The sequence below is a fragment of the Littorina saxatilis genome, linkage group LG2 (assembly GCF_037325665.1).
Source record: "Littorina saxatilis isolate snail1 linkage group LG2, US_GU_Lsax_2.0, whole genome shotgun sequence".
Lineage (NCBI taxonomy): Eukaryota > Metazoa > Mollusca > Gastropoda > Littorinimorpha > Littorinidae > Littorina > Littorina saxatilis.
Window position 1 is genome coordinate 66,253,668 of NC_090246.1, and position 15,295 is coordinate 66,268,962.

At 40.1% G+C, this 15,295-nt stretch overlaps 1 protein-coding gene across 2 annotated transcripts in view; it reads right to left on the bottom strand.

The window, feature by feature from the left end:
* Positions 1-15,001, bottom strand: part of LOC138959563 (protein PTHB1-like) — a 41,432-nt gene extending 26,431 nt beyond the window's left edge. For both annotated transcript variants that reach the window (XM_070331101.1, XM_070331100.1), the window contains exons 1-18: positions 14,884-15,001; positions 12,653-12,807; positions 11,919-12,078; positions 11,593-11,657; positions 10,433-10,546; positions 9,886-10,060; positions 9,573-9,651; positions 9,196-9,283; positions 8,686-8,781; positions 7,503-7,632; positions 6,768-6,949; positions 4,830-4,906; positions 3,985-4,041; positions 2,732-2,834; positions 2,058-2,162; positions 1,455-1,595; positions 1,044-1,139; positions 394-566 (exon numbers count right to left, since the gene is read on the bottom strand). In XM_070331101.1, coding sequence (XP_070187202.1) covers positions 394-566; positions 1,044-1,139; positions 1,455-1,595; positions 2,058-2,162; positions 2,732-2,834; positions 3,985-4,041; positions 4,830-4,906; positions 6,768-6,949; positions 7,503-7,632; positions 8,686-8,781; positions 9,196-9,283; positions 9,573-9,651; positions 9,886-10,060; positions 10,433-10,546; positions 11,593-11,657; positions 11,919-12,078; positions 12,653-12,764 — 1,953 coding nt within the window. In that variant the 5' untranslated portion in view covers positions 12,765-12,807; positions 14,884-15,001. The remainder of the gene's footprint in view (positions 1-393; positions 567-1,043; positions 1,140-1,454; positions 1,596-2,057; positions 2,163-2,731; positions 2,835-3,984; positions 4,042-4,829; positions 4,907-6,767; positions 6,950-7,502; positions 7,633-8,685; positions 8,782-9,195; positions 9,284-9,572; positions 9,652-9,885; positions 10,061-10,432; positions 10,547-11,592; positions 11,658-11,918; positions 12,079-12,652; positions 12,808-14,883) is intronic.
* Positions 15,002-15,295: the final 294 nt, after the last annotated feature.

Genomic DNA, 15,295 nt, shown 5'->3' on the forward strand with positions numbered 1-15,295 from the left:
CGCGCGCGCGAGATCCTGATATATCCGGTGTTTCTCTGTACGCTAGCTTGTCAGGACGACTTGTTGACAAACGAAGATTCGCGAAAGAAAGAGAAAAGCGCTGAGTCTTGAGTAGAGAGCTAATAAAGTACCGGTAATCGCTATTCGAGCGAAATTTGAAAATCCGCTGCGACTTCCATTAGGTGAATGCTTACAAGCCGCAATGTGAATTTTTAAAAAAAAAGTCGCGGCTTGTAGTCCGTCAAATACGGTAAATAAGCAACTGTCAGGGACAAGATAAAATCCGAAAAAAAGATTTATTCGGTGCAAATGTGTTGTTTTGTCCTGAATTAATCATTCGAAAATTTTAACTTTCTTGTTTTTAGATTAGAGACGAGACAAGTTGAAACTAACCTCAAAGTGAGAGTCGACAAGTTCATAGTACTCCTGCAGGGGAAGGGAGCCATCAAAGGAGGCCCTGAAGTCACCATACTTGCCGCGGTTGAAGTGCTGGTTGAGGCGGCTGACCAGCTCTTTCAGTGGGATCCACATAGCCTCCAGTCGATCACACTGCAAGCGATACCGCTCTGCAAAAGGAAAGGACAACAACTGACTAACTGATCATCTGATGAATAAATCAATCAATCAAATTATCATCAATCTATCCATTAAAGGATTAATCAAACAAGACGGCCTTTTTCATTAGTTTTCTTTGTACATCTTACATAATCATGTTGACAGCAAAATGGAAATGAGTCTCACAGTGACCCTTGGCCTTACAAAAGTAAAGAAGAACTGGTTGAGTTTGTGAAGCACTGAAGCATATCATAACCGTCTTTCACCTTGTCAACTTCGCTTATGCATTTCATTTATTTCCTTTAACTTTCTTCTCGTTCGTCAGGAGATAGAAAGCTACAAATACTTCCTGGAAGCCTCCTTGACTAAATCATTCAAGTATGTTTGGGAATGTCCTCAGCAAAAACTTCATTTATTCTTCTGAAATATCTGTAATGTAAAAAGTGCTCTGAATATCTTTATGTTATAAATACAGACATAATACTCACGTGATGTTTTGGAGGCCAGCACTGTGACAACAGGTCCTCCAAAGAACTGAAAGCCCAGAGCAGCCCCCTGACCCCCTGCATTTTCTCCAAGCATGTCTGCACATAGGACAGTATCCATGAGCACAGAAAACCACACAAATGAAAAGTAACATTAAGGTAGAAAACACACCAAAAGCACATGACTGTACAGTAGAAGACCCCATTAAGACACACCCTTTTACATACTATCTTAATCCTTTGGTTCACATCTAACCAATAAACGTATAACATGATTATACTGGCATCACGAAAATGTATAAGAAAAGTTTGCACTGGAAATGATTCAATATCTACAAAGGAGGGTTGTCACAGACAAACTTTTACATTAGCTCGTTAGTTCACTCGTAAGTACAAGAAGATCCCTTTGTTTACCTGGGAAAATGTCATTGAGACTGATAGGAGGTTTGTTGGTGTCTATGGTCAGCTTGTGCAGAGCAGATTTCACTGGCAGTACTGGTTGTATGACGAGTTTGGCTGGCAGGGCTGCTCGTAATGTGGTTATCCGGCTCCCGCCTGGTGACAGAAAAAGAGGTTCCTCACTCTTTTCAGTCCATGGTCAAACAAATCTCTTGCATACATTCTCTCGAACACACACACACTCATAGGAGCACACATGTACGTACGCATACACATCAGTAACCCACCCCCCCCCCCCCCCCAACAACAGAAAAACGAAGAAAACAACACCAAAAACTAATTTATCAATCACCCCTTCTCATCAGACCTTATGGCACTTTGCATTGATTGTATGTGGTCGGATAAAAAAGAAACCACAGAACCTGTGAATCTTCCTCTTCTCTCTCGACCTGGGTCATAGGCTTCAGTTTTCAGTAAGTGTATTTTAATATCTCCACAGATTTTCATGTACCCGTAAACTCTTGACAGGTGAATCTTTTAATTAAAAAACCAATCAAACAAAATGAACATACACAGCCAACCTCTAGGTGGGTTTAAGTTTTTTTGACGCATTCTAACCTGTAGCGCTTTGGTAGCTGGCTGAAATTTGAACGTAGAGGTGAGCTGGAAGGGAGTTCCCACGCTGGAATATTGACACAAACAGTTCTGCCGGGGTGTTTGGTTCTGAAACAGAAAATGCATAGCCATCATCCCTTGGAATCATCTTTCTTTTTTCAATTAAATTCTACAAACACACAGATGTACACCACAGAGATTTCAAATAAGAAGTAAAATGTTCTATGCACCATTGGTGCATGCAACCTGAAAATGACCCATAAGAATTCTATTTACCAAGTCAAGGGGAGCATTGAGATTACTTACCACTGCAACACCCTTAGCACAGTGAAATATTTGTGTCTTGTGTTGTCACTGACATCAGCACACACACACACACACACACACACACACACACACACACACACACACACACACACACACACACACACACAATTTGGTAACATGATACAGTGGCAAATTCTAAGCTCAGATTGCACCATTTAGCTTCTTTGGACCCCCTACCTAGCATACTTATTGCTTTGCGTCTTCAGCTATATATCCCATCAAAATTTGGTTGAAGCCTGGGTAACACAAACATTTCTCCCACATGGTCATCTGAAATGTAGACATAATCTCTAACGCAAACCAGCAGACACAAATACAAAAATTAAACAGAAAAGTCCAAAACTACTCACCAACTGACGGAATACTGTAATCACTTCGGTTTGTTGCCAAGGGCCAGGGTGCATGGACTTCTAACTTTATGTTGTCTATTAACATCCTTGCTTTCACCTGAATCTGTACACACAAAAAAGAACAAGAAGGGCAAAGCCCATACGACTCACATGCTTTACACATTTTTCCTACCAAAATACATGTGACCTTGACCCAAGGTCAAGGTCATCCAAGGTCATGCAACACAAAGCTGTTAATTCAAGACATAGGAAGTACAATGGTGCTTATTGGCTCTTTCTACCATGAGATATGGTCACTTTTAGTGGTTCACTACCTTATTTTGGTCACATTTCATAAGGGTCAAAGTGACCTTGACCTTGATCATATGTGACCAAATGTGTCTCATGATGAAAGCATAACATGTGCCCCACATAATTTTTAAGTTTGAAACAGTTATCTTCCATAGTTCAGGGTCAAGGTCACTTCAAAATATGTATACAATCCAACTTTGAAGAGCTCCTGTGACCTTGACCTTGAAGCAAGGTAAACCAAACTGGTATCAAAAGATGGGGCTTACTTTGCCCTATATATCATATATAGGTGAGGTATTGAATCTCAAAAACTTCAGAGAAAATGGGAAAAATGTGAAAAATAGCTGTTTTTTAGGCAACATTTATGGCCCCTGCGACCTTGACCTTGAAGCAAGGTCAAGATGCTATGTATGTTTTTTGGGGCCTTGTCATCATACACCATCTTGCCAAATTTGGTACTGATAGACTGAATAGTGTCCAAGAAATAGCCAACGTTAAAGTTTTCCGGACGGACGGACGGACGGACGACTCAGGTGAGTACATAGACTCACTTTTGCTTCGCATGTGAGTCAAAAATGTCAACAAGACTATACAGAGAAAAGAAATCGCCACTGACTTACAGTTGAACCTCCCTTTTTAAGACCTCAGGAAATCTGAGAAAATCACATTTTAAAAAGGCAGGAGTCTTGCTTTAGGGGTAAAATTGCAGAGGTAATTGACAGAAAATTCACTGAAACAGGGGTAAGAGTGCAAGCAGACACAAAAAAGAGAGGATGAGGAGAGCGAGGACATTTAAACAGACTGTGCCAACGCTTTTGTTCAAGACAACTAAACAATCATAGAAAGACATGTAAAGATCAATGAAAGTGCAATGAATCAGCTAATAAATTACGTTATAATGACAAAAACAGAAAAACAAAAACACAATAGTGAATTTCAAAAAATATACAAAACAATCCTACTCTGAGCTGAATCGATGGAACACTGTCTTCCTCCGGTATCTCGACTCCAGTGGCCATCTGCAACAACCAGGGTACACATAAATCTTAGTTTCCGATAAAATTCAAAACCGATTTGAAACATCCCTGAAATAGACTGGGTGGCCGAGTGGTAACGCACTTGCGCTCGGAAGCGAGAGGTTGCGAGTTCGACCCTGGGTCAGGGCGTTAGCAATTTTCTCCCCCCTTTCGTAACCTAGGTGGTGGGTTCAAGTGCTAGTCTTTCGGATGAGACGAATAACCGAGGTCCCTTCGTGTACACTACATTGGGGTGTGCACGTTAAAGATCCCACAATTGACAAAAGGGTCTTTCCTGGCAAAATTGTATAGGCATAGATAAAAATGTCCACCAAAATACCCGTGTGACTTGGAATAATAGGCCGTGAAAAGTAGGATATGCGCCGAAATGGCTGCGATCTGCTGGCCGATGTGAATGCGTGATGCATTGTGTAAAAAAAATTTCATCTCATACGGCATAAATAAATCCCTGCGCCTTGAATATGTGCGCGATATAAATTGCATAAAAAAATTTAAAAAAAAATAAAAAAAAATTCCTGCGCTTAGAACTGTACCCATGGAATACGCGCGATATAAGCCTCATATTGATTGATTGATTGAATCTGAGAAATGTAAAAAACGACCGACTGATCAACAGAGTGAAAGACAAACACACGTGCAGGCGCGCGCACACACAAACACACACACAGGCAGGCAGGCAGGCACACACACACACACACACACACACACACACACACACACACACACACACACACACACACACACACACACAATCAGCCAGACCCACTTACAGACATTTCATCCAAGTTGGGGCTGACATGGATGTTGACCTGCAGGTCCTCCTCCGGCTTTCTGTTGGGAGCTATCACTGTAAAACATCACCAGGCAATGCAGTGTTCACAACAGGCTTCTTAACATTTGCCTACAGGTGGTGCTCAAAAGAAAAATCTTAGGAACGAAGAAGAAAGAGAAGTGAGGAGAAGTGTTGGATTGTCAGAAATAGGTCAATTTCAATTAGCACCTCACAGTCCACTGAATGAAAACAAAAAACTCTAAAACAAAACCCATAGAAACAGAACAAAACAACATTAAAACCCCACAAGAGTTTAAAGATTCAAGAGGTGCAGTGTGACTGAAGGCAATCTTGGCAATATTTAAAAATAGCCCATTAAAGAAGAAGACATCATGCATTTGTTGAAAACAATGTTCCCTATTATTGAAAGGGGGATTGGGAGTTGTGGTGGGGGATATTTTCTGGCACTTATTTGTAAGAGAAAAATTCACAGCAGTGACTAAAATCAAACATGTTATAAACAAATTAAAAATGCCATCCAAAAACATGAAAAGCACACACACACACACACAACCACGCAATAAAACCCTCCACATACCCAAAACATCTGCACACGCATACACACACAGACACACAAACAGATACACACACACACACACACATTATACATAAAAAGTGGATTACCAATGACTGACAAAGCCCCAAATTTATCCCTACCCTGCAAACACAAACCCCCTCCACCCTCATTCACAAGCACCACACTTTACTTTGGTATTCCTCGTCGTCTGTGTGGAAAACAAACAACAAATGTTTAAACTTTGACAAATGAATTTCCAAGAAAGTTTAAATTTTGTTTACTGAGCAGTACTGAAAACCTGCTTCTTGGTCAGAAACTATTTATCGTCATGATTTGAGGACAACCTAATTAAATGATGTACATGTCATTTTGAAAGGAAGAAGACATTTTTCTGTTGTCACTTTTGTTGTCAAATGATATTAGGTGCATATAATATGACCAAAATAAAAAATAAACAAGTCGCGTAAGGCGAAATTACTACATTTAGTCAAGCTGTCGAACTAACGGACTGAAACTGAACGTACTGCATTTTTTTTACCAAGACAATACAGCTTTGTCAATCCCGGCGAGAAGGAAATCGCTCACTTTTTTACGTGCAAAACGAAGTGAAATTGACATGTCAGAATAGCGCGGTAGCGTATTGCGCCAAGCAGGAATGCGTGCTTTTCTGTAGTCTTTTTAACTTTTGGAGCTTTTTTTGAAAACGACATATATCTATATGTTTTTGGAATCAGGAAATGATAAAGAATAAGATGAAATGATTTTTCGATCGATTTCCTAAATTATAATCGTAGTACTAATGAACCTATTTTCATTAATTGTGATCACATTTTAAGAGTAAACATGACATATGTATATATTTTTAGATTCAGAATCTGATGAAGAATACGATGCAATCAAATTTAAATATGTTTGCGAAAAATCGATTTTAATGACAACTTTAATGAGCAATCTCATTAATCAATTTTTTAGCCTCGACGCTGAAATGCAATACCGACGCTGAAATGCAATACCAAAGTCCGGGCTTCGTCGAAGATTACTTGACCAAAATTTCAACCAATTTGGGTCAAAAATGAGAGCGTGACAGTGCCGCCTCAACTTTCACGAAAAGCTGGATATGACGTCATCAAAGACATTTATCCAAAAAATGAAAAAAACGTCTGGGGATGCCATACTCAGGATCTCTCATGTCAAGTTTCACGAAGAACGGTCCAGTAATTTTCTCTGAATCGCTCTACACACACACACACAGACAGACACACATACACCACGATCGACCCTCATCTCGATTCCCCCACTCCACGTTAAAACATTGAGTCAAAACTTGACTAAATGTAAAAAATAAAGAAGGAAGCTAACCAGCTTTTTGTCCTTTCTCCTTGATACGTTTTTGTAGCTGAGCCATTTCAGCATCCATTTTGGCATAGTTTAGTTCCCTGGATTCCACATGCGGCGGAACAAAGATGGCAGGGTCTGTTCCCAGGTAGACGCACTCCAAACGCCCCGTGTCATTCAGCATGACAATAACCCCATTCAGCTCTCTGGGGGGAAAGAATTAGGTCACAATTTACACTTACTTGGCCCCAGTAGCTACAGACACAAGTTATTTTTTCAACCGTGTATACACAGTGAATTTCAGTTTGTGCATTTTGAATCAAAATAGACATCCAGGTTTGTGCATCAAAACTGTCTACCACAAAAAAAATCTTTTTCTAGTCTGGTCACTACATCCACTCTCCTGACAATTCTCACGGTAAGCATGACATTTACACAGGACAGGATGTTCTGCCATTTGGCCTCTCTGTCATTTCACCAAACACCAAACACCTTAAAAGTGTTATGAGACTTACACACACACACATCTTCATGTATTACTCTTAATGCATGTCCTGAGACTACTAGCAGAGGCACAGTCTATACTGCTAGGCTAACGCAGTAATACTGAATAATCATAGCTGACAAAGGTCTGAGTGGTCTCGCAACAAGTATACCATTTTTTTGAGTTCCTGTTCTGACACAACTCTTTTTAAAGCTATCTGCAAGCCAAACTACACCATGGCAAGGTACAACACCACACGAAGATCCATCACTCACTTGAAGTTGGCCACCTGACACTGCACAGGTGTGAACTCTGTCTTGGCCGCCCATTTGAGTGTGACGTCCTGATAGATCAGCAAGGAATTTGTGTGTGTGGCCACTATGTAGTTGATGGTACCCTCTGACACTGGGTGAGTTATAAAACATGGTTAGAAATAACACAAAGGTGTGAAAATGACAAGCAAAGGAAATTGAGAAGGTAGACCCCCAGCTCCCCCCCCTCCCCACCATTTTGACTGTCATTCTCCTTTGCGGGGGGATGGGAAATAAAATATATATGTATATTCCATAAATGTAAAAGCCCACTGATGTAAGAAACAAGTGCATGTGGGAGTCGCAGCCAACGTAGAAGAAAAAAAGTAGAGGAGGACGTTCGGCAGTGCCTAGATAGCTTAATTGCATGGTAGGAGGCAAGAGGGATGATTCATCAGAGTGTTAGGAAACGCTGCCGTTGCTGAACTTTGGTTCAGTTTTGTGTGTTGCATGTAGTTGACTTATTTGTACTTTGTGGGAAAGTACCAATATTATATTTTATAAACACAATATTTATGTTTGGACGAGAATGCAGGTGAACTTTCTAGTCCTGTCAAAACAAGTTCTTTACCACGTTGTTTTGAGTCGTGGGTTCGTGGCGTTCGCTCGGATTAAGTGCGTCGGCACTTTTGATGTACGTCACAGAGAATGTCACTATTCTAGTCCATGGACAGTTCACCTAATTTTAGTTGTATCATGTTCGGTCTGGAATATTCTCGAGATTGAGTATTTACTATATAGGCCAGCGCGATTTGTATGTTAAAAGGCTTCTACTTTGAGTTCTGCTACGATGTGCAGTTGTATGTATGGAAAGCTAAATAAATCCTCTAACTCAATTTGACGAGTTTTTGTCTGCTGCTGTGAAGACGGGCCACGTAGAATAAAAGAACACAACTATACGACATTTGAGAACTTCGTCAATCTTAAGTGTCGTGTAACACAGAGTAGTACAACCGTTTCATTGTGTCTGGCACAGCAAAACAATGACATAAATAAAAAGGAAATGGACAAGTGTATTCTCAGCTCTTCCATTCCCAATCCTTTTTCTCCCTGCGAGCTATGAACATAAACATGCATGTCCCCAGCTACAGTTACCAAATCAGGGTAATTTCAACTACGCAAAAAGTATACATAAAGTGGAACTTACAAGAAGCGTAGGGCAGCAGACAGCTGGGGTCATACCCCAGTTTCTTCATGTAACGCAGTTTGCCCGTTTCCGTCAAGCAGCAGATGCTTCTCTCCCCTGCCATGCACAGAAAACAACTCGATTAAACCATAGGTAAAGGATATTTTGTAAGGTCTGCCCAGCATTTGTTTTTGGTTTTAATTGTTGATGGGAATGGAACTTCAAAGTAACTTTAAAAAATACAGCAAACAACTGTAACACACACACATACACACAATGCACTACAGACAAGAGAAAAGGGAGGAAGAAAGTTAAATAAATCTCTCAGAAGTGTTATCATAATCAGAATTTTACTGAAACTGTCACGCAAAAATGTATCACAAAGCAAAGCTTTATTGTGTGCATATTAGCCCTTTATAAAAGTTAACCGATTTTTTTCTGACAAGATGACAAACAACAGGGCCTCTCCCTTACAATAACATTTGACCTCAGCTTCTTTGAATGTTTCTCAGTATCTGAGCAATGCAGTACCTAGGATGAGAATGGAGGCAGGAGCCTGAGGAAATGCGATCACAGCAATGTCCATGCCTTGCTCCCCAATGTCAAAACTCCAGTCAAACTGAAAAACACACAAACACAAGTGAAGATACCAAAGTGTTCACAGATATGCGCCTTTTGTGGACACATACCATCAGCATTAGATTATTTCTGCTAGCCAAAAAACCGTGTTGCATCGCACAAGGTGCATACCACTATTTTTGTTTTATAGTCACAGGACACAAGAGCCAAAAAAATTATTTGATTGTGCAGGGAAGGCAGCATGCAAATTATCATTTTAGCACTGAAGAAATGAACATGATATTAGAGGCATAAAGGACTGATGAAAGGGGGAAAAGAAAAATGCTTACAGTAACACGTTTTCCTGATCTGATATTCTGAGTTTCATCTTTTCCGCCCGAGTCTGACGCAACAGCTAAGACCTGATATCTGCAAAGAGAAGGCGTAAACTTGAAAAACATCACACAAAAAGACAACAGATCTTCATTATTCTTCTCTTTCTTAAAAGAAAGGTGAACAAATGATAACACACACACACACATACATGCCTGTGCACATGCATACACAAGTATGCTTATCCACAAACTCACAGACAGACAAACACACACACACAAACAAGCACGCAAGCAGAGACCAAACACACTGTGCATACAAATGCCTTACTTGTAGCATTCTACCCGCCACGCCGAGGACACGGTTACAAAACTGTCGAGCCGTGGAACATACTTGATGGGCCCAGGCAACAGGGCCCCTGGAAGGAATCGACTGAAGGCAAAACTTTCCTGTTCAAAGATGGATATCGTCCCGTCCATGGATTGCACACATATAAAGTCTTTTCCTGCAACAAAAACAATTAAACATTTTAGGACCTTTTTATTTAAAATGTCTCTTAACATTAAAATCATATTCTATGGTGTGATATTGTTGATCCTGAGTGTTAGCACAATATATACTGATAGTTGTCTCAGCTGAAGAGTATTGCTTTACCTCTGTCATCTTTGTAATTTTGTTAAGTGAAGTCAAACTCTCTACTATTCTTTCTTCTGTTCTCTTTCCTGTGAAGTTTCAATCTTACTCACCCTTCACCCTCAAAATGCCCAGAAATATCCACATACACTCATGTATAAACACACACTCTCGGTGTGTCTAAAGAGTTTCCTAATCAGAAAGGTTGCACAAGAGAATCAGAAAATATTCAAAAGAAACCAACCTTTCACTCCTCCAAAAGGACCATAACAAAACTTGTGCACTGTTCGTTGTAGGTTGTGCTCATAAAGACCCTCACATTTGTACTGGCTGCCATGTGCTACTGAACCTGCAATTGCTGTAACAGAACAAAAATTCAAATGATCATTTTTTTTCAGTATCACTCAGTTTTACTCTCCATTGCAAAAATGATTTAGTATATCCTATAAATACTGTTGCTGGTCTTCTTTAAAAAAACAAAAAAACAACCCCAACAATAAAAAAACAAAAACAATAACACCATCACCCTTGTGATCGAGAGGTCGTGGGTTCGAACCCCGGCCGGGTCATACCTAAGACTTTAAAATTGGCAATCTAGTGGCTGCTCCGCCTGGCGTCAGGCATTATGGGGTTAGTGCTAGGACTGGTTGGTCCTGTGTCAGAATAATGTGACTGGGTGAGACATGAAGCCTGTGCTGCGACTTCTGTCTTGTGTGTGGCGCACGTTATATGTCAAAGCAGCACCGCCCTGATATGGTCCTTCGTGGTCGGCTGGGCGTTAAACAAACAAACAAACAAACAAACCATCACCCTTCCGAAAAAATACTTTTACTATAATGATGACAATTTTTACATGCACAATACTGTCTTCTTCTTCTGCATGCCTGGGCTGCAACTCCCATGTATACTCGTGTTTTCCACAAGTGTTTTTTTTATTAATGTGAACGACGGTTTTTTTCCCTGCCATTCAGGCAGGCAAATCTTTGTTTTTCGGGAAATGCATGCTGGTTACTTTTGTGTTTCTAACCCACTGTGCTCAAACATGGACTACAAGATCTTTCCCATGAATACTTGGTCTTGTGCTTGTGTGGATAAGGCACTAGCAGGTCTGCACAAAGATTGAACAAATCTCCACCCATAATCCAATGGTATTCGAACCCCAAACCTTCCATATATATGGAAGCCCGATGTCTTAACCACTAGGCTATTGCGCCTGTCACGCAAAACCTTTATCAGCATTGAATTCCAGTATCCATCTTTGCTTTCTATTTCAGCATATGATTACTTAACAGTACGCTACAAATCTGTATGAGTTTTTGTACTGTTTATTCATTTTTTTCTTCTTCTGCTATTATATGTCAGCTCACAGTCATCGTTCAATGAAGATACTCTACATTTCCTTACCTGATATACTGTACACACTCAGCTTCCTCGGATGCAAAATGGCCAGAACCAGATTTTCTGATCCTCTGGAAAAGAAATGTATTAAACCATACAGATTCCTTCCGCAGGAACATAAGAATATACATCTACAATGCAGTTTTTAAAGATAGAATCATGCCATGAGGTATTCAGTATTGTTAAAGATCATTTAGGTGGAACACAAGAACATCATCACATTACTTCAAATACATGGCAGTCACTTGTGTCCACACACACAGGCAGACAGACACAGGCAGACACACACACACACACACACTATCTCTCTAACTATGGAGAAGACAACTTACGATGAGAATTTTCCTGCTTCAACTTGAAGGATAGGCTGCTGAAAAGCCTGTTCAAGAACCACATCTTCAGGGGAATATCCACTCCACCCCGACTCTGTTTTCTGTGGCCTGGGGTTGTACACTCGCAAGATGCCTTGGTAGCTACCCAATATCACTTTGTCTGAAATATAATATTACATCATTAAGTATAAGAAAGAAAGAAAGAAAGAAAGAAAGAAAGAAAGAAAGAAAGAAAGAAAGAAAGAAAGAAAGAAGGAAAGAAAGAAGGAAAGAAAGAGGAAAATGACAATAAAGTATAATTCCAAAGTATTAAGAGAGTACATGTACTCAAATGTTATTATTCTTGCAAATTTTAAGCCTGTAGGACCAGAAGCACATATTTCAAGCCAAGGACAGTAATCTTAAAGACAAGTAGTTCTTCTTCAAGGCAAAATTTATGAATAGCATAAAGTTACTGTACAAGTTTACAAAAAAAAGAAGCTTTTATGATTCCTTCAGTGGCCACTGATCATGCATACACATCTATGGTAATGAAACTCAATTCACTGACCTGTAAAAATCAAATTCTGAATGCATTTGGAATTTTCTCTCTCTCTGAACTCTGCACTGTTACAGCAACGACATATATCCTGACATTAAAAGCTTTTCTTGAAGCAATAGCATTTAAAAACTTTCTTTTAAAAAGTTTCTCAACAAAGAAATAGTAAACAACTTAACAAGTTGTTTGTTAATACCTGAACCACTTGATTCATTGTCAATGTTGGCCACACAGAGGCATCCATTATCAAACTCCTCTGCTTCTCCCACCGACGTGGACCACCACTCACGCGTCTTGAACAAGGACATCTTTGTCTTTCTCGTTCGTTCTTTGCACAAGTGACAGTTTTAACTGCAAACAGAAACATCCATCAATCAATCAATATGAGGCTTATATTGGGTACAGTTCTAAGCGCAGGGATTTATTTATTTATTAAAAATTTTTTTTTTATGCAATTTATATCGCGCATATATTCAAGGCGCAGGGATTTATTTATGCCGTGTGAGATGGAATTTTTTTACACAATACATCACGCATTTACATCGGCCAGCAGATCGCAGCCATTTCGGCGCATATCCTACTTTTCACGGCCTATTATTCCACATTCTTGTTAGACATCCGTATTATCATAACAGTCATCAAAACACACACCTAATGAGTTTTGGAGTGTTTTCCCTGGTATCTGTTATTACAACTGCTTAGTTTGCCACATCAATCTCATCTCATACAAATATCACATGTCGTACTTGCAGTATAATGATGCTTTAGAGCTGGCATTTTCAGTTTCTTTGACATGACAATTCTTGATGCAGTTACCAAAACACCAATTGTTCAGCAGTAACTTAACAACTTACGTAAATTTCAATGAAGCAAAAATTCTCCTCGTGATGATCAGGGCATAACTGATTTGCCTTGGCTGTGACTGATAATATGGAATGGCAAGCGATTCATAGAGCGCGGCGCGCTGTGCAGCGCGGCGATTCACAGAGTGCGGCGCGTTGAGCAGCGCAGCGATTCCCAGAGCGCGGCTATTGCTCTCATCAGCGCAGATTGTTGACGCGCTTTATTTTTGTACATGCATGATTATCAGCAACATTTTACACTCTTTCTTTGGGCACTCAAAAGCAACTTCAGGGCTGCAAGACTACAAAATTGCACTTTCTGCAGACTGAATAATTATACGCGTTCAAATCAACCGGAAAAAACACACTGACAAAACGATCTGCGCATGCGCGAATTCCAAAATGGCTGCTGAAGTGTTAACTGGTGTGACACCGATTAACAGTTCCGCAGCACTGTACTCGGATAATTGTTTAAAAACGTCATCCCAGTTTAAAAACTCAGCTCCTTTCCATATAGTAGAAGCTATTGCAATGACATGTAGTGATATGACTGCCAAGTATTCAAGGCCGGTGTCACGAACTAAAAACTCTGCCTGAACAATCCTTCTCATTGCGGTCAATGCGCATGCGCTAACATGGGGAGATTAATCAGGTCGTGAACAACCTAACCCTAACCCTTACCCTAACCCTAACCCTAACCCGAACCCTAACCCATGGTTCGATCGGTCAAAGGGTCGCATTTTGTAAGTCCAAGATTGGCGCATGCGCATTGACCGCAATGAGAAGGATTGTTCAGCAGAGGTAGGCATGTTTTTACATCGCCATCGGCGCAGCGATATGGTGAATTCAGTTGAAAGAGTGAGAGAGAGAGAATGGAGCTCTGTTTTTCGTTTTATTGACAGTTTTATTTCTCAAATAGATCAGATAGATGTAGCTGTTGTAAACTTTGCGATTGTGAAGGAAATGTATCGGCAGAATACATCGCGCGTCGTGAATAGCAGCGCTCCTCGTAGCGCCGCGCGTTGTAAATCGCAACGCTGCACAACGCGCCGCGCGCTGTGAATCCACTTCGACATGGAATGGCTCTTAGGTGTGACTTGAGAATTGTTCATGAAAAGTAACTTTCTTTTCCTGTAATCTCAAGCAGTATGTGTGCTAATAATAATCTTTTGTACGTGTCATTCTTTACATTTTCATTTCATTGGGTCACCCACCACCAGTAACCAATTACTCAGTACTCCGCCGCTGGACTACAGACGTTCGGATGAACCCAGTCCACATCAAGAAAGAAGAAGAAGATTGGTATAACTCCTTCCTTTCAAACTGGAAGGTCTTTTGCAAAAAGGGATTTGAAAGTGTGGATGGGCATGATGGAGAGAAAAAGAGATTACGAAGAGGTGATTCTGCAACCCTCATGCCAGTCCCCTTTCACATAACCACTGATTACTAAATTAGACTTATTCACTACAAAATAACCAGTACAAAAGCTGATGCTGATAGGTTTCAACATGACGTTTCGCAGATTGATAACAGCGTAACCCGCATTCTGATTTACATAATTTCTTTGAAAAAATCAATTCCATACCAATAATGGGTCGACAACATATTTGGAGCAAAATTCGCCAAGGCTTTTACTGAGGACCTACGCGGTAAACATGGTCATCTTGCCTATTTCGCTCCTCGTCGCCATACAAACATTCCGCTATGTACGAAGCTGCGCATGCTCCAAAAACGGAAGTTAACATTGATGAAGTTTGGATTCGACATTGTTATGGACCATTTTAATATTCGAAATAAAGACTTAATTTCTTTTTTCTAAAGAAATGGCACATGCAAAATCATATTTAATATTCATTAAAATTAAATAACAATATTATATTTGGTTTCGTATCGCTGAATTACAAAATAAAGTCTACCAGAGAAGAACGTATATTATCCGTTTTTTCTGGTAAATATGGAATATTTTTGCCAAATTATCTCAAACTAAAATCTCAAAG